The following is a 19,724-nucleotide window of genomic DNA, read 5'->3' on the forward strand; positions in this document are numbered from 1 at the left end:
CTCTGATCACTCAATTATTAAGTTTACAGTTTTGCTGCTGTGTTTAGTGGAACAACAACCTTATATATCATTATGATGATGCATCAACTTCTCAACTAAGACTAAACTCAAAGCTAGACTGCCTGATGTCTTAGCTTCACATCTGACAAATACCCAGTCAGTAGACAGACTTGTGGATAGTTTAAACTCAGTGCTCAAAACTACACTGTTAAATTGGCGCTCCCCCAAATCACAGTCACCTTGATTCAATGATTATCTGCGTGACCTCAAGCATAAAGCAAGCGGTCTAGAATGTAAATGGCGTCGTTCAAAATTAGAAGTATTTCACCTTGCGTGGCGTGATGCTATCTTAGACTATAAGCATGCATTATTGGCTACAAAACGACCTACTACTCTGATTTGATCACCAAAAAAAACCATAACTTAAAGTTCTTGTTCGACACAGTGGCAACACTTATGCATGGACATCCATCTGTAGTTCGCTCTCCTTTTACAGCACAATATTCCCTGGATTACTTTGGGAAGAAAGTAGAAGACATCAGGTTAAACATATCCCGGCATGCCTTAACCCAGCCACTACACCCTGCTATTGACGTAGGTGCCACTACTGAGGTATTACCTAGATTTACAGAATTTGATAGTATCTCACTAGGCATGCTGACAAAACTTGTAATGTCAACAAAAAGCACAACCTGTTTATTTGATCCTATGCCAACAAAACTGTTTAAGGACCTGTGGCCCACTCTTGGGCAGACTGTGCTGGAAATTATTAATCTTTCTTTAACTTCTGGATCTGTTCCTAAATGTTTCAAATCTGCAGTGATTAAACCATTACTTAAGAAATCTAATCTTGACCCTAGTGTATTGAAAAACTATCGGCCGATATCAAATCTATTATTTTTCTCTAAAATTCTGGAAAAAGTGGTGTCACGGCAGCTCGTAGACTATCTTACTGAGAATAATCTCTTTGAACCACTGCAGTCTGCTTTTAGAAAATATCATTCCACAGAGATGGCTCTCAATAAAGTGATGAATGATCTTCTGCTTACAATGGATTCGGACACCACTATGGTTCTGTTGCTGTTAGATCTCAGTGCTGCATTTGATACAGTGGATCATCATATTCTACTTGATAGGCTGGAAAATCATTTTGGGATTACTGGGAGTGCCCTTGCATGGCTGACGTCATACTTGAACAGTCGTTCTCACTGTGTTTTGTACAGTAACACTACCTCTAACCTTAGTGACATGAAATTTGGGGTTCCACAGGGGTCTGTCTTAGGCCCCTTGCTTTTCTCCCTTTATATAGCACCCCTTGGGCACATATTGCAGCGTTTTGGGATTACTTTTCACTGCTATGCAGATGATACTCAGTTATACATGCCGATAACTGCTGGTAATCTTGTTCAAATAAAATCCTTAGAAGACTGCCTTGCAGCAGTGAGAAGTTGGATGTCTAGAAACTTCCTACTTTTAAACTCTGATAAGACTGAAATGATGGTTCTTGGTCCAGTGAGACATCGGCATCAATTTGACCAGTTAACGCTCAGCCTTGGCTCGTGTGTCATACATCACACTGACTAAGTGAGGAATCTTGGGGTAATTTTTGATCCTTCGTTCCAGTGAGATCAGATTTTAAGGTTCTGTTACTAACCTATAAAATTATTCATGGACTGGCACCTCTCTACCAAGCTGACCTAATTAAACCTTACGTACCGGCCCGGGCTTTACATTCTCAGGGAGCAGGACTACTTTATGTCCCTAGGGTGAATAAGAAGTCTGCGGGTCACAGAGCTTTCTCTTATTGTGCCCCTTTTCTGTGGAATGATCTCCCTGCATCAATAAAACAGTCAGATTCTGTAGAGATTTTCAAGTCCAAACTTAAGACGCACTTCTTTTCCCTTTCATATGGCTAGCATACTGGTACAGTTTTGTTTTACGCTTTTTACTCTTTTAATTCATTTATTAGTAATTGCAGCGGGCTGCGGCCTCAACTTTACCTAAATTCTGGGTCTTTTAGTGAAGTTTAGGGCTAGTGGCCAGCATTCACCTTAGTATTTCTCTGTTTTTCTTGTTGTTTAATGCTGGCAAATTATACAGTATTTTTTTGTCTTTCTAATGCCTGATTCTGTTTTTTCTCTGTTTAAGGTGCAGCTCCATCCAGAGATGGGAGTTGTATTCATGTTGGCGATCCTCCTGTCCTGTGCGCCAATAGCATTTCTTGTATATTCGTCCATGAATTGTTCTGTGAATTGTTCTGTAATTTATGTTTGTAGCATGGCCCAAGCAGAGGGTCACCCCTTTGAGTCTGGTCTGCTTGAGGTTTCTTCCTCAGAGGTAGTTTTTCCTTACCACTGTTGCTCTGGGGGTTGGTAAGGTTAAACCTTACCCGTGTGAAGTGCTTTGAGGCAACTCTGTTGTGATTTGGTGCTATATAAATGAAAATAAATTGAATTGAATTGAAATCCCTTCACTTTTTCCACATTTTGTTATGTTACAGCGTTATTCCAAAATGGAGTAAATTCATTTTTCCCCTCAAAATTCTACTCACAACACCCCATAATGACAACATGAAAAAAAGGGTTTTTTAAATTTTTTGGCAAATTTATTAAAAATATAAAACAAAGAAATCACATGCATGTAAATATTCACACCTGTTGCCCAATTAATCTGTACCCATTGCTTTGTTGATGCACCTTTGATAGCAATTACAGCCTCAAGTCTTCTTGAATATGATGCCACAAACTTGGTGCACATATCTTTGTGCAGTTTTGTCCATTCCTCTTTATTCCTCATGGTCTGAAAGTCCTTCAGGTGCCATTTTGCAAGCTCCAGGTGAGCTGCCATGTGCCTTTTACTGAGGAGTGGCTTCTGTCTGGTCACTCTACCATACAGGGCTGATTGGTGGATTGTTGCAGAGGTGGTTGTCCTTCTGGAAGGTTCTCCTCTCTCCACAGAGGAATGCTGGAGCTCTTACAGAGTGACCACCAGGTTCTTGATCACCTCCCTGACTAAGACCCTGCTCCCCCGATTGCTCAGTTTAGACAGTCGGCCAGCTCTCGGAAGAGTGCTGGTGGATCCAAACTTCTTCCATTTATGGATGATGGAGGCCACTGTGCTCACTGGGACCTCCAAAGCAGCAGAAATGTTTCTGTATGCTTCCCCAGATTTGTGCCTCGAGACAATCCTGTCTCGGAGGACGACAGACAATTCCTTTGACTTCATGCTTGGTTTGTGCTGTGATATGCACTGTTATGTGGGACCGTATATGTAGACAGGTGTGTGCTTTTCCAAATCATGTCTAATCAACTGAAGTTACCCCAGGTGTACTCCAATTAAGCTGTAGAAACATCTCAAGGATGATCAGTGGAAACAGGATGCACCTGAGCTCAATTTTGAGCTTCATGGCAAAGGCTGTGAATACTTATGTACATGTAATGTCTTAGTTGTTTTCTGATTATTTTTAAAAATTTGCTGAAATCTAAGAAAAAAAACTTTTTCACATTGTCATTATGGGGTATTGTGTACAGAATTTTGAGAGGAAAAAATGAATTTCATCCATTTTAGGAATAATGCTGTAAAAAAAAAACAAAAAAAAAACAATGTGGGAAAAGTGCAGTGGTGTGAATACTTTCTAGATGCACGAATATCCAAATCAGTATCACATAAAACTGCTACACATCGCAATCCATATTTTTCAATTAAACTTTCTGCACTCAAAGTAAACAAATATGTATTTTTTTGGAATTACATATTAAAAATGTTCATCCCTTAAAATACAGGGAAAAGATTGTTTGTTGGCAAGAAGAAAAATAAATATTTGTAGTTTCTTCTTTACTGACCAAAATTCAAGATTTTGTTTTATTTTTTAATTAAAAAAAAAAAAAATTCCCAAGTGGGTGATGCTGTGTTGCCCTCTAGGGGACAGCAAGTGCTGCCTGCTCCTCTCCACTTTGGCAGTTTAAACTACTTGATCTTTCAGTCGTTTTGTCAGTGGGATATCAGAAATGTGTACAATCATGTGTAAATATGTTTCTGCCTCCTGCAGCAGCAGCTCATGTTGCAGGCGTGTTGACCCACAGTGTGAGTGGATTCAGCCTGATCACTCCTGATGGCTCCCTTCAGTTTTTTTTACGCTCCTTTTGGCTCTGAGTGTGGTTCTAATTGCCGGCCAGCTGTACGCTGCTGTGTACTTACACCACAGGGTAGTTAAAAGTACAGGGCCACACACTGACACGACACATTGTAATCCCACTGTAACACCAGGTCTGTGTGTACGTGTGTCTGTGTGAGCGCATGCAGTGGTCCATGCTCGCGTGCTCGACTGTGCACGTGCACGCCTGCGTGCCTCGATGCTAATTTGCTGGGGTGGACGATTTTTTTTTTACTTCTTATTCTTCTTTTTTGCATTTGCAGACTTGTTTGTCTGGCCTGGCCTGCTGTTTGCATATCTGCGTGCTTTAATTAGTGTGCACTTTTGCAACTAAGGCCTTTGTGATTTGGCACTGGTGTTGCATGCTGGCGAGGTATAAAAGATTGGAAGTCGGTCCGCGCTCGTTGTTCAGCTGGCTGACAAAAAAAAAGAAGGCAAAAATAATAAAAATCTGAGCGAGTTGGACGTCAGTGACTCGTGTTTCCGCTCCAGCTGATGTCTGCGATGACTGATGCTGACACCGGTGGGTGCTGTAGGATGGACGGCACCTGAAACCTGAGCAGGGAAATGGGAGATTAGTGCTCTGAGGGTTTGAGAAAGAGGAGCAGCGGGACAGAAGGCTGACTCAGAGACTTTGCCTGTTTGACAGAGAGGCGCTGTGTAGGTAGAACCTCCCTTTTTGAAAGAACTTCCAAACTCCAGGCTGCCTCGGTGAAACCGGTTTGACAGAATGTCCAACATCAGCTCAGTCAATCAGACGTCTGTGCTCCTTCAGGACAGCGGACAGCTTGACGTTCAGCTCAGCCGTCTGTGATGGTGCTCCGGCATTTTGGGGCGTTATTTTCCCAAAAGAAGTCCTGTCATTCCTGCACGACAGACAGCGGCACTCGTCTCTCCCAGTAGCTGGCAAAGCTTTCAGCACAGGGAAGCTCTGGCTGTCCTTCATCGAGACGGAAAACTTCGCTGCCAGATCTCTCGCTGTTTCTGTTCTACTCCTCTACCTGCTTCCACCTGTGCTGCCAAAGCAGCCAGCAGCCATTTTTGGTGTGTGTGTGTGAGAGTGAGACTGAATGTTGCTGGAAAGTGATGCTGTCATGGAGAGAGCAGGAGAGACGGAAGTGTTTCTCTCTAGATCTCTTGCAGCCCACTTTCCTGCCTCTCAGCCTGGCTCAGCGATTAACCCAAACTAACCCGCTGTCCCCGGTGACCCCGGTCTGTGCCAAACCTCGCCGCCGCTCACACTACCCTGACATGCCTCTCAGACAGCCGGTTAACAGTGGTGGGTGTATGGATCACGTGCACAGACACTATATATCTCGTTCCTTCCACTCAAACTGAAACCTAAGGTGCTGCTCCAACGCCTCGTTCAGGCGGAAGAGACAAAAGGATGCTGGGAAGGACAAATACAGTTCATGTCTTGTGTGGGTATCAAAAGCTGCTGCTTGCATGCGTGTAGGAGTGAGTTAACATTTGAAGGTCTCGCAATTTGTCTCACATCGGAGATGCCAGTGCGGCAGCAAAGTGTGTGATGTGAGAAGTGGATTCGCTGAAAGATCACCGCTGAGAGCAGCCAGTCAATATGAGCTTATTTGCATGAGGACAATAGAAGCAGCTTCCATCCAGCTTGCTATTGATGAATGCGACACATCATATTTATAGTGTGGTTGAATAAAAAAAAGTACCGTCACAGACCGTATGTATTCGGACAATGATTTTTGTTGTTTTTTTGCCTGAATAGACCACCAAAATTGAGGTGAAATGAAACAATATGCACATGTTAGGTAGACGACAAAACAAACCCCAGGACGATATATATATATATATATATATATATATATATATATATATAATATATATATATATATATATATATATATATATATATATATATATATATATTCCTTATTTATTTATTTATTAAAGACGGCCCACAGCGGCTGAAGGCGCGCCACACTTCGAGCGGCCATCGACAAGCTGAAATGACCAGATCATTTCCAAAGTGAAGGCTGTGTTGATCCGGGACGTCGTGACTACCAGAGAAATGGCAGAAAAGGTGGACATCAGCCATTTTTCTTCAGCTTCCACTGTTACAGGAGATTTTGTAATGAAAGACGTGCAGAGGCATTCTCGCGTCGGGATGAAGCCGCGATGGTGTTAGGTCTTTCACCATTCAGAAGATTCAGATGGCTTTCGGTGGCTTTTTAGTCGAGTGAGTATCCGAGAAATTGTGGAGAGCTGGGCATGTCACAACATGTCCCGTGAGACTTCCAACATGGACTTGCTTTTGTTCTCTGCCATTGCGGCTTCGTCTCGATGCGCAAATGCCTCCGCACGTATTTAATCCGGTTGTAATGCTCCTTAATCTGTGTGATGCCCATAGGATTTTCACCGAAAGCCATCTGAATTTTCCGAATGGTTTCCACCTGGCTGTCTCACACAGTTTCTTGAGAAATTTGATGCAGCGCTGCTCCAGCCGTTCAGACATTTTCCTGACAATGAAAATCCGATGAGAGGGGTGGACCAGTGCTCACTCAAAGCCTGCCCACAGGCGAATGACGCAACCGACAAGCGTGAAAAAACTCACGCATGCGCACGACGGTTCAAGCTTGGCTGATGCAAGCGCATGATTCAAATCCATATAGTTTTTGCAAAAAATAAAAAGGTCCGATACTTTTCTAACAGACCTCATATATATACAGTATATATATATATATATATATATATATATATATATATATAAAACTAAAAACTTAGCTTAAATACCCGCTAATCTGCTAAGTGAAAAGTTAACTTTTGTAACACTAAACCGATAAGCTACTAAAAAATTTAGCAGAAGCTACAGCTAATCGCTAACCACTAACTTTCAGTATTGTCCCCATATACTCTCAGCTACTGATAACCTGGTTTTGAGTTTAAGCACCGCCAACGCTTCTGATTAGAATCTAAGACAATCACAAACCCAACACAACCAATGAGTGAGCGCTTGTGTCTTTGTGCACCCTGTCCACTGCTGTAAGAAAGCATCATGGTCTGTTAACAGTGCCAACAGTTTTTCAAGGTTTGAAAAGAGTCCTATAGTCTGTCCTCTTTCCACTTCTGCTCAGCTTGGCGACATTTCCTCCTGGCTTCACGGGTTCTGTCATTTAACCATGGCTCAAAATTAGCCGTGGGTCGCCGAGTCTTAAATGGAGCCACTGAATCCAAAGTGTACAACCAGGAGAAAAGTTCTATTATGTCACAAAGAGAAACTTCAAAGGAAATGCATAACTGCTGAAAATCAGCAGTAGAGGGGTTTATAACCTGACAATCCTGAGGGCGGGCACAGGGCTTGGCTGTAGTCTGTACCAAATCAATAGAAAATAAAACAGGAAAGTGATCCGAAAGTCCAACATCACTAATTTCCAGGTCAGTTACAGACAGACCGCAGGAAAGAACCAGATCCAGCGTGTGGCCACAATCATCTGTGGGACCAATTACAGACTGAACCAAATTAAAAGAATCAAGAAGGCTTAAAAGTCTCTTACCTGCAGCCTGTCAGGACAACACACATGAATATTAAAATTTCCCATAATTAAAACATGATCATAATTAGGCATGATCTCAGCTAAAAAGACAGAAAAGTCATTGATAAAATCCTTATTATATTTGGGCGATAGACAACAGCACAGAGAACGGAATTAGTCTGACCCATCTCAAATGAAATACATTCAGAGCTGGGAAAAGAGGACTGTGACAAACACTGCTTGCATTTAAAGTCCTTTTTAACCACAGCCGCTGTGCCTCCACCTCTCCCAGAGGTCCGGGGAGAGTTAAAATAACAACAATCCATTGGGAAAAGCTCAACGAGAGCACCAGAGTCTCCAGCACTTAGCCATGTCTCAGTTACACATAACAAATCCAGATCAAGGGAACTAAAAAAGTCCCAAAGAATAAAAGTTTTGTTAGCCAGTGATCTGGCATTTACCTGGTCAACCCTGGACAAAGCTGGGACTGGAACTGGACCGTGGACTTCAACCTGCCGAGGAACCTGGCAAAGCAGATCCAGCCTCCGAGAGCGCCGCTGGCATGAATCAATCTGACAGACGTGGCCGTCAGTCATCTGAGTCGACCACAGGCACCACGCAGGGTTCGATCGGATCTACAAGGCGCCAGGGCAGCACACATCCAGCCAGAATTCTGCGCACAGATCGTCCAGATGCCAAACAGCGAGCCAAATGAAAGTTCAGCTTCACCAGCAGGCCACTTCGTCTCGGCGGCAACTGCACTTTCGGCCAATAGGCAGCACAGGAGCCCGGCACAGAAAATCTGGAACCTCCAATAAGAATGGGGGCAGAGACTTCTGTCCACCCGCCAACGGATAAACCGCACCCTGGACCGAGGGCTGGAGTTCCAGCAACGTTTGCCAATCATACATCAGCAGAGATTCAGTTTCATAAATAGCATAAGTTAAAAATAATAAGATAACAAACAAACTGGAAGCAACAGACGAGAAGCCACACACAACGGCACCATCTTGGCACTCAACCCCAACAGAAAAAATACATCCCACCCTTGAATGTCAGCTACCTATTTTAAAAACACTACCCAACCTAGAGCTGTGGATCCCCACGGGCAACACGCTAGTTTACAGTTATTTACATAAAAATTTGTGCAAACAGCTCGAAAATTGTGCAAAGTCTTGTTCTTGCAGAGTTGCTCAGTTTTATCAAAATAGTTTCACTGTCCAAATACTCGTGACCCTAACTACATCGATTGACTTTCCAGTAACCTTGGTCTCTTTCCCTGTGTCCATCTGCAGCTCTGAGCCGGTCAATGATGCCCTTCGGTTTGATACGTCGAGAGCTGGCATGCGAAGGCTACCCGATTGAGCTGCGCTGCCCCGGAAGCGATGTCATCATGATTGAGACGGCCAACTACGGCCGCACCGATGACAAGATCTGTGACGCAGACCCCTTCCAGATGGAGAATGTGCAGTGCTACCTGCCCGACGCCTTCAAGATAATGTCACAGAGGTAACTATTGATCTGTGTGTTTGCAGAGTGTCAGCGCCTGTTATTGGCCACAGAAACAAGATACTGTGGCACATTATTATTCCTCCGGTGTCTCCTGCTTTTCTTGTGGTGTTGCTGTTTCTTGTGGAACACTGAAGTCAGTTCCCTTGTTGTGCCCTAAGCTCACTGGTGAAAAGCGCGCTTTTGTGTGCATGTCTCAAGCGACTGCAGGGGTATTTGTTGGGTTTCTGCAGCAGCTTTCTCTCAGCATCTGATTCCTCTGAGCTCAGATCAATGGAAGCCCTCTCCCAGCTATCCATCACGCATGTAATGGCGGCATAGGGCGCTAGCTGAGGTACACAGCAGGAGAGGGGAAGGAAACAGAAAACGTGTGTGGGTTGGGGAGGTGAAGAAAGACAGAAGGGGGCGCAGCAGAGATTTCAGCACGAGACAGAAACAGAAATGCTGGATGGAGAAGGATGATGTGAGGACGGTAAGGGAGTGCGCGTGTGTGTGTGTGTGTTCTGTTTTTGGGTGAACTAACGTGGCGCAGCGTGCATCGATGAGCTTCACGTGTGCACACGCGGCGTTTGCAGACTGTTTGCCTAAACTTCCGTTGTCCTTCCCCGTTCTCTCACCTCTAATTGCTCCCACTCACAATCCCCCAAGAGAGGAGGCTTTTATGTTACTCGCCCTTTCTTTGCCTCTCTTCCCTCCCCCCTGCCTGCCCTTCCCCTCCCCTCCTCCATTTCCCACCTCCTCTTGGGTGGAGCTGTCACATGATCTAGTCTTGTGTGAAATTACTCCTTTCCAAGCAGTTCTTTTTCTCTTTCAGAGCCTAGCCTGAAGATGTTTTTTTTTTTCTTTTTTCCTCTCGCACCTACTTCTCTTTGTCTTTCTTGTCATGGCAAACTTCATTTTTTTAATCTCCTCCTCTCTCTGTTTGTTGTCTCTTCTCGTAGGTGTAATAACCGCACCCAGTGTGTGGTGGTGGCGGGGTCGGACGTCTTCCCGGATCCCTGCCCCGGCACATATAAGTACTTGGAGATCCAGTACGAGTGTGTCCCCTACAGTGAGTACCCAGAGCCCAGCCGCTTGCACCTGCACCCCCCATGTGCCCCCCCACCCCGCCCGCCCTCTCCCCGACCCATTCACCACCCCCTCATCCCTCCCTCCTCCCCTCTCCTGCTGTACCTCTTCAACCCTGTGAAAAACCTTTGTTCAGCGACATTCACACGTGCACAGACTCTCTTTCTCTCTCTCTCTCTCTCTTGTGTTTTTAACACAAGCAAACAAAGACACTCACCCTCGTGGTCTCTTTCTCTCTGTTTCTCTCACACACACACTGACACCGCACAGACACACACACACACAGCGTTCTAAACCTGTTTTCTTCATTGACAGAGCGAAGCACCAGTACCTGAGAGGGATTTTCACATCGGCGAAGGCGCGCTATAAACTCCGATAAGCACATTCGCCACGCGCACATGGGGTCAGCTCCTATTGGCAGTCAGGGCGGTGTAATACACTCGTGCACCAGCTGACCGCCGGGCCACACCGCCGCCTTTATCTGGCACCAAACACCTTTGCTGTCCCCGTGGTTTCCAATAAAGTTTAAAATTGGGTGCAGTGAATACGGGAGGCGGGAGGCGTTGCTGTGTTTGTGTCACACCTCACAATAGGAACCCTACTGCAAACAGCACACGGCTTATTTTAGAGCGTGCAACCTGTACTTTTTCAAAACGTCCCCATGGTAACAGTTACCTGCTTGGCGGTATACCGCTGCAGGTGTGACATACGCACTGCAACCTACTTTAAAAATAAAGAGGGATGTGCAGTTGCTCTCACTCACTTTGACTTTGCCCCGTGGGCGAGCACACACACTCAAACAAACAAAAGCTCCCACAGCAAGAAAGAGCAGACACAGCAAGGAGATTACGGCATCGCTCATGTGAAAATCTTTCCTCAGTCTCACCCCCCCACCTCGCCCCCCGCTCCCTCTCATGTGTTTTATTACTCTCAGCATTGATCCCTTCACCTGTGCAGGTGAGCCAGGCCAGGAGGGAGGGGCATTGTTGCTCCGCCTCCTCCAAATAGAAGCAGAAGCAGGGTCCGAGACCAGGTCGGGGTGGGATGACATTTGAAGGGGTTGGGGTGGGGGGGTGCGGTAAGTTTTCATGGGGTTTGATTGATTCTGGGAGCATGGTTAAAGACATGAGGTGAACCTCTCTGTTTTTTTCCTCAGGGCCAGATCTTATGGTGAGCCGTCAGGATCAAGCAGATGCCAAAGCGCTAACACTCTTTGCTCTCCTGTCTGAGGTCTCACTTGTCCTCTCTTTGCTTATGAGTTATCATCTCTCTCATCTCTTTTAAATCCTCTCTCCGTCTCTCTCTCTGCATCCAGGCTTGTTCACTGTCCATCTGCGCTCAGAGATCTTTGTAGATTTTATTTTATATTGGTCTCGTTTTTCCACCAGTTTTCTTTTATTTGCTCTGTGATCATGAATCAGCAACAGAATTTAACCATTCCATTCTCTGTCTTGTGCTGTCTCTTTCGTTTTTTTTCTATTACAGGTGGGATAAATAATTAAAGATCCAACAGTGAAGCTCTGACCGAGCGGCGCCCCCTTCAGTCTGCTCAGTGCTATTCTACCATGAGATGCGAGACCTTGTTGAGGCCAGCAGTAGATCCACTGGTGGGGCACTGGTCCCAGATGAAATCTGATAAGACTCCAAAGACCCCCTGCAATCTCAAAATGACAACAAGTTCATATCCATAGCCAAGGCAACACTCTTGGCACTGGGGCTCCCAGGAAGCATAAACTGCCACCTCATGCCTCACTCCTTAGATAATCCATTAGGCCAATTAGCCGTACAACAAGCCATATTATAACAGATATTTGTAATAAAATGACCACAAACGAGCCATTTGGTAACACTACCATTAACAGTTAGCGTTGCACTACATGATGCTGATGTGTCATATCATCAACCACAGCCTTAAAATAAACTTAACACTTGTAAATTACTGACAAATAAACTTCTAATTCTTTGTATTTCTAAGTGGATTACAAGATAGCTTTAAAAATGCCTAACACCACCAACTGCATCAGAGTGTGTGGAATCATGGCATTAATTAAGTCAATACAATACAGAACATGCAACAATAAAATTAAAAATAAAACAATCAAATGTACAATAAATATTTTGATACAATTAGGAAAAAGCACATGTTGCATAGTTGCTGAAAAATCATACAGCACTTTTCAAACACTGAACAAGACAACTCTGTGAGTTCTGTAATCTGTTTATAGCCTTAAATCCCATCGTTGATGTGCTGATTCCAACGGTGTGCTTAGTTTTGATTTATTTATTTGTTTTTGTTTTCTTTTTACAAAAACATTAACAACTTGGTGACTGAATAGTCACCAAGTTGTTGTAAACTTACCTGTGTTCACCTGGGTGAACACAGGTAAGTTTACTGTGTGATTCCCACTCCAGAGCAGCAGGTGGGGGTAACGGACCATTAAGATGAAGGCCAACCACAGTAAAACAAGGAGAAGAAAAACTCCTAATATAAATAACAACAGAAGAAGACTTGACCAAAAGTCATACTTTACATTTGACTAAACTGTTTTCTAAAAATACGCACAGCATTTGAACAAGGAACAATTTGAAAAATCTATTCAATAACGTAACATTCCTCAAATTTGAAATTGGAGACATTGGATCCAATGGATCCATGCACACGTCTACCACAGCAGCTTGTGCGTAGATGTTGGCTCCTTAATGGCCTCTGACTTTGAAAAATCCTAGCTCCGCCACTGATTGAGGGAGGGTGCAACCAGAGTTACAAATTTAAAAAACCTTAGCTGGGTTTCGTGTCTCCGGGGATTATTCTCTTGAGCCAACCTCTTCTCCTCTGCCCTCCATTCACCCAACTTTGCGCGGTAAGACTGACCCTCTGCAGTGTTGCGACCTTGATTGTTGCTCTCTCTGCTGTAGCGATGCATCTGCCGTTGCCAGTAGTTTGTCAAAGTCGCTGTTTTGTTATCCCTCACTCGTGCATTCACGCCTTGTCTTTTACCCTCTGACTGCACCAACAAGCTCGCCGTGAGAGGCAATCAAAGAGATGATTAAATAGCTGCTGACTTGCATTTTTAAACCCCTTGTTTTAGGAACAACAACAACAACAAAAAAAAAAAACACGGTTGATTGTGTCTGAAGTGCAGCGTGGCTTAGAAAACTGGAAGCTGATCCCTTTGTGATGAAATCCGCCCCTGCGCCTGTCTGAGGTGACAAAGAAGAGACAATTACACCTGTCCTCTACCACAGTCTTCTCGCGCAACCCAGGCTGATGGAAATAGAAACAAGCATGCACAAACACGCATGCACGTGTGACAAACTAAATATGACCTGACACATTCTGACTCAGCTCCAAACAAAAAAAAAAATGTCACCTAGTCACCATGGCGCTGCATGCCACTCAACTTGGCCAGTTTTAATTACCACGAGTAGGGGAGGGGGGAGTGTCACTCTCCTCATTTCTTCCTCAATAGAGATTTGTCAAGATTAATTGAATTTGCTGCTGCTAATCGCTCTGGTAATGCCCCATCATTCATGTCTGGCTCGGAACACTGGGCACTCCGGCACCATCTGAGTCGTGCTTTTTTTTTTCTCTTTTTTTTTTTTGCTGGTGATTTTGACATAAGGTGTGCAATATAGAGATGATATAGGTCGCACGGCGTGGCAGTTGCCACGGCGTGTGACAGGTGATGTTTGCATCTGACAGGCTTCTCTATATGCGTGTCGCACGCCCACCGTGTTACCAGTCACCTGAAACGGCGAGGTGACAGTCAGAACTCAGCTGAAACACACCTCTGAGTGTGTGTGTGTGTGGCCGCGTGCGTGGGATCGCCTCAGCGAAATACTTCAACTCATATCTCATCGAGCCAAAAAAAATGCCCTGCAAGGCCTGACCCACCACAGTTTTCGCCAACCGGAACAGAGTAAGACAAAACAGCTCAAGTGAACTCTCATGTCACACTGTCACAGGCCGCTAGACCGCTGGATTCATTTAGACATCACGACCCGTGCACGTAGTTACTGCAGCGGAAACACAACACTGCAGACTTACAACAGATGTACACAAAGTAAATCTACCCCGCTAGAGAACCCTACCTGTCCTCCCCTCCTTGAAGACTCGGTGTTACATCATTATTGATTCCTAACGCATGCCGTCGGGGCTATCTGTGCTAGCCATGGCAGCGCTATTAAACTTAGCCTTGTGCCTCTGCTATTTCATCAGCAGTGATTTATCTTGTTAATATGCACCGTGAGGTTAGCATTAAAAGCGCCTACTCAGGCTGCAGCATCCACATTCTGCAGAGCTTCTTCTGGGTTTTTTTTTAATGCTCATACTCTGCGGCTTTGCCACTGTTTCACTAAAATTGATTCTCCACCGCAAATGTATTCAGCCCTGCCTATTCATTACGGGACATCACTCTTTGAACACAAAGCTGCTGGAAATGACAGTTGACGTGTCGGCAAGAGTTAATCAGTCGACGGGTTTAATGGTGTTGTAATACAAGTTTGCAAGGGGAGGTGACTGAGGAAACGCTTTGATGTAGCAGAAAATGAATTGTTATTAATATGCACAGGGGCACCAGACTTTGAGCTTATAAGCGGGACGTGTCGCTCTGGCAGCGGAGAGCGGGGTGACTCTTTACTGTTAGAGGAGAAACAGGAGGGGGAGAGGATGGAAGAAGCCGTGAGACTGCAGAGGACGTGTTATCTCTCAGCAGACAGAGGAGGATAAGTTGTCCTGCAGTACAATGTGTTTCTGGCTGCACTCATTAGTGTGGGAGTAATTGATAGGGTTGTGGAGAGCGCTGAGCAGAGTGATTAAGGGAAGAGAGGCCAGTGTGTTATTTCTCAAAAAGGCCCTGAAAGTGAAATGCTGAATGAATCAGGCAAACAACTGAGGCGGCCTTCAAATAGTCGCCTGTGAGGACAGACTGACGAGAGTCTGTCTCTTTCCTTTGTGTGCGATTATGACGACTTCATACATGTCTGTGTGCAATTTTTATTTTCCAGGACAATCCGGAGGAGCATGTGGTCTCAACCGAAACATTACATTTCTCTCTTTCCGCAGCTCTGGAGATCAACCACTCTCTCTTTCTCTCTCTCTTTTGTGCATCACTCATGACGCTTTCTTTTTATAGGAAAACAGCGATGCATTAATAACTCTGCATTTTGAGCTGCGCCCTGTAAGGTTTTGGGACCTCGCGCTGTCACGGCAAATGGAACGAAGCCACTGTCCTGAGGCTGCTTGTGTTCGCACCCTCTGGTTTCTTCGTGACGCACTGTGCCGTGCAGTTGTTCCAATAAGGCTCTGGATGCTCTCTCTGCACTAACCTTGGAGCTAACACCTGCACTCACAGTTGATGGTGGAGTTGTAATTCTTTATTTCCCCCAGATGCAGCTTCATGGAGCTCGCACAGCCATGTTTACCCCTCCAGATTGGAAACAGTGACCATTCCCTAGGTCTTTATGGAGGTTGTTTGTCAAGTCTGACCTTGGAATAGCGTGATAAACAAGAAGTACTCCGAGAGCACATATCGTTGCCAATACGTATGTGCATATTTCAAGCACAGCTACCATAAAGATATGCTAATAGTTTCCTTGGTGTAAGGAGAATGATGATCTGAAATCTGGCTTCCTCACTTACACTAGAGTGTAAAGCCGGTCTCCCATTGCAGATTTTGATGTTGTGCCCAATTGTGAAGGTTTTCTTCACATTGGGATGACTCTTCATCCACAGAAGTGAATATTCTGATATAATTGTGCAGTTAGGGAATAACATCCATATTTGTGGGTTTGACTGCTCAGTTATTTTGATACCAGGCTTCAGATTGTGTTATTTGTAAAGCAAGTGGTGGGCAATTTCCTATCTAATATCGTTTATAATTAATCAGCAATAACCTGATGTATAATAATAAGATGCACAACTAGACTGTTGTTGAGATGAATCTGTCCCTATTTACATATTCTTGAAATCAGGTCAGGACACAAACTGCCAGTGGAAGACCAGCTTAATTTAACAAAGTGGTCTATAAATCTGCAGCTCCATAATTCACAGATATTCTTTAAGCATACAAACATATTTATTTTTATAGAATTGTTAAGCTTGTACAGTACAGTTAATCATGCTGTTTGGTTCACGCTATCAAAAATAAACATGATGTTTTTATGCTACAGAATGTCTAGAAATATGGAGATAGAGTTTTCTTACCAATTTGTTGACAGGCTGGTCTCCTATTGCAGATTTATGATGCCTAACTGGCTATAGTTTGTGAAGCAAAACATAAAAGATACCCAATCCTGGACTGATATCAAGTTTAAGCAGTGGTAATGGTAGTGTTGTAGAACATTGTTAGCAATCGAAATATTTTTGAACATGTTTAAAATTTGCCATCAGGATCAGTGTGGTCCAAAACAGCGAGTAGTCCAAATTAATTTGTGCAGAGAGGGGGTTATATTTAGCATAAAGACAGATATACAGAGGTATGATATCTATATGTGGCAAAAAGTAGAACATGCATTGCCACAATGCATACATCCATTTTCTGTGGAAAAGCCTCCTTGTGGTTCTCCTCTGCAACATAAATCCCATGAAAAGCATGACGTGCTCTTCAACAGAAGACAGTTTTGAGATGTTAACAGACACATTTTAGCCTTGCAGAAAAGTGTGCTAATAACCACTGGCAGTAACTTGGAAGGACTGCATATGCTGTATGGAATAGCAGTGTGCACATGTGCGCAAACAATGGTGTAATGGGACTCGTTCGAGTGTATTTGGCAACAAATGGCAATACTTGGCAATCATCAATTACACTCATTAGCAAGTCATATTATGTTAGGGAATACAAATCTGGCCTCCTATTTTCATAAATCTGGCCCATTTTCCTCAGTTTTGGAATCTAGATATACTGGGGTCAAAATCTGCAATGGGAGACTGATCTTAAACTCACCAAGTATAACTGGCAGCATGGTGGCTCAGTGGTTAGCACTGTTGCCTCGGGATGGGTATCGAGAACCGGTTCTTTTTGAGAATCATTAAGAAATGATTTGATCCACCGACATCAATAGCCTTTTTGCTTAACGATTCCCTTATCAGTCCTTCAGAGCGCTGTTGTTTTTGAGGGTGTTTGTTGGGAAAATGATCATTTCTCTATGTTGATTGCAGACCTTGCGGCAGTTTTGTAATCAACCGCTTCTGTAACGGCTCCACTTTGAAGCTTGAACCAATGAAGTAGTGCTCCAATCCGCTGCTTCGTTGGTTCTTTGCTTCTCTGCTTTTCAGAAGTGGCAAATCCACTTCTTAACCCCTCTCATTTAAAAATGTCAATCCGGAGCCCTTTTGTGTGGATTAAAGTCACTAATTGGGACTCTTGTCTTGTTGCAGGAAAGAAGCACAAATTGTCCTCCGTTCCGTTCGCACAGCTCCAAACGCTGCGCCGCTCTCTGCCGAGTCGATTTAGAGTCCAGTCAAAATTAATAACTTCAAAGTGAATCGCTGTTTTAAATCAAATGACACCTCTTTCCAAATGTAATACAAACAATAAGCTACAATCGACTAAAACTTTTTTCCTCCCAAAATGAGATGTCCTGGGTTTTTTATGAATTACATTGATGATGGCACTCAGCGCAGAAGCCTGAGCTCAGCTCAGAGGTATGGAGTGAGATTCATGCCAATAATGTCTGAAAGGAAATGCTTTTGACAAAAACTACAGATTTTCTTTCTACCATGTAGAGTTTATTATGTCCAGAGATCAAGGATCCAGTGAACAAATTTCATATTTATTTAGTTTAAGACTCAATAAAATGTTGTTGAAAACGTGTAAAGCCTACTTTTAGTACACAGAAAATTCACAAGAGGTATCGATAAGGGATTCGATAACGAATCGGATCGAAAAGTGGGATCGATAATGGCGCTGATATTGATAAAATCTTATCAATACCCATCCCTACTGTTGCCTCACAGCAAGAAGGTCATAAGATCGAATCCCACCTGTGGCCTTTCTGTGTGGAGTTTGCATGTTCTCCACGTGTTTGCGTGGGTTTCTGCCGGGTGCTCCAGCTTCCTCCCACATCTAAAGACATGCGGGTTAGGTGAACTGTAAACTTTATAATTGTCCAGGCCTCCCTTGCAAAAGAGATCTCAATCTCAATGGGACTAACTTGGTTAAATAAAGGTTAAATTAAACTGCAGCCCCTTGAAAATTATTTTTTGATCCATAAAATCTGGATCTTCTTAGAGCTCTGCCCCAATTAAATATATGATGGTCTATGTATTAATTTTTGAGAAACTCATAAGAAATTGCAATAATTTAATTTATTTAATTTATATAGCACCAAATCACACAAGTAAGGTTCTAAATTCCAGTATTGTCCTATCTCACAATGATAAAGAAATAAAAATAATAATAAAAAAATCCTTCTTTGCTCATAACCCACCTTTTCCTCAAGTTTCATCCCACTGAAAACTACTTCCTCATTGGAGGTAATGTTGCTGCCTCTGCTGTACCACTGCAAGATACGATGCCACCCATCCCTCTTAAAAGATCAGGCTATTTCGCTATTTTGCCTCGTCTTTGTTTTCATTGTTTTCTTTATATTTCTCACTCACTCAGTCTCTGGCAGTCACCATCTCAACTACAGGCAACCCCGCGAGGTGTCATGATGATTTCACGGAGCTCCCTGTTGGATCGCAGACTTCCCGTGACACACACGACAATCATGGCAACAGCAGGGATCTGCTAGGCACGTGTCATTTGACACGTCTGTTCCGAGAGACATGGCAAGCCATTCGGGAATCGCATAGGAATGTCGGATGCCGTAATGCGAAAGGCGGAGCTGAGATCCTTCCCACCCGGACACAACCACATGAAGAGCCACACCTTATACATCCTCATGTGATTCGGCACACCGAGCCTTCTGGTCTCTTTAGCTCCCCACACCCATGCACACACACACAAACAAGCCCAGTGGGGGGGGGGTTCTCTCTGTAAGGCGTTCCACTCTCTTCTTCTTCCTTTTTTCCCCCCAGTCATTTGCTGTCTTGTTCTTTGATGAAGCTGCCTCGGCAGCGGTCTCCCCATTGATTGGAGAGCCGAGTGTTTGCGTTGGCTTGTTTAGCGAACACCACAACTCTGTAAATTGAGCGAAAGCCAAAAGCGGCGTTTCCTTCAGATCAAGGGACCGCTTTAGTGTCAACACTACACCGTACTCCGAGAGAGGGAACAGAGAGGGATAGCAGCCTCTCCAAAGGCAGAACACCGCAGTCACCATCATCATCACCTCCACCTTCTCTTTATTATCTCTTCTTCTCCACCTCTATCATTCATGTTTGTACTTCCACAGCTGAAGAGGACGATGGCAAAGATGCTCTCTTTCTATCTCCCCCGAACAGGTTCCCGGAGCTGCCATTGTGGGTGTAAAAGAGAGAGAAGGGGAGGGAGGGAGGGTGGGATTGGGCAGTAGGAAGGGTGGAGATGGGGTCGAGAGTGTGTGGTTGG

At 44.1% G+C, this 19,724-nt stretch overlaps 1 protein-coding gene across 6 annotated transcripts in view; it reads left to right on the top strand.

The window, feature by feature from the left end:
• Positions 1–19,724, top strand: part of adgrl1a (adhesion G protein-coupled receptor L1a) — a 381,665-nt gene that overhangs the window by 245,883 nt on the left and 116,058 nt on the right. For all 6 annotated transcript variants that reach the window (XM_034190600.1, XM_034190603.1, XM_034190604.1 and 3 more), the window contains exons 3-4: positions 8,952–9,165; positions 10,107–10,216. In XM_034190600.1, coding sequence (XP_034046491.1) covers positions 8,952–9,165; positions 10,107–10,216 — 324 coding nt within the window. The remainder of the gene's footprint in view (positions 1–8,951; positions 9,166–10,106; positions 10,217–19,724) is intronic.

Source organism: Thalassophryne amazonica, chromosome 16, assembly GCF_902500255.1.
Source record: "Thalassophryne amazonica chromosome 16, fThaAma1.1, whole genome shotgun sequence".
In the NCBI taxonomy this organism is placed as follows: domain Eukaryota; kingdom Metazoa; phylum Chordata; class Actinopteri; order Batrachoidiformes; family Batrachoididae; genus Thalassophryne; species Thalassophryne amazonica.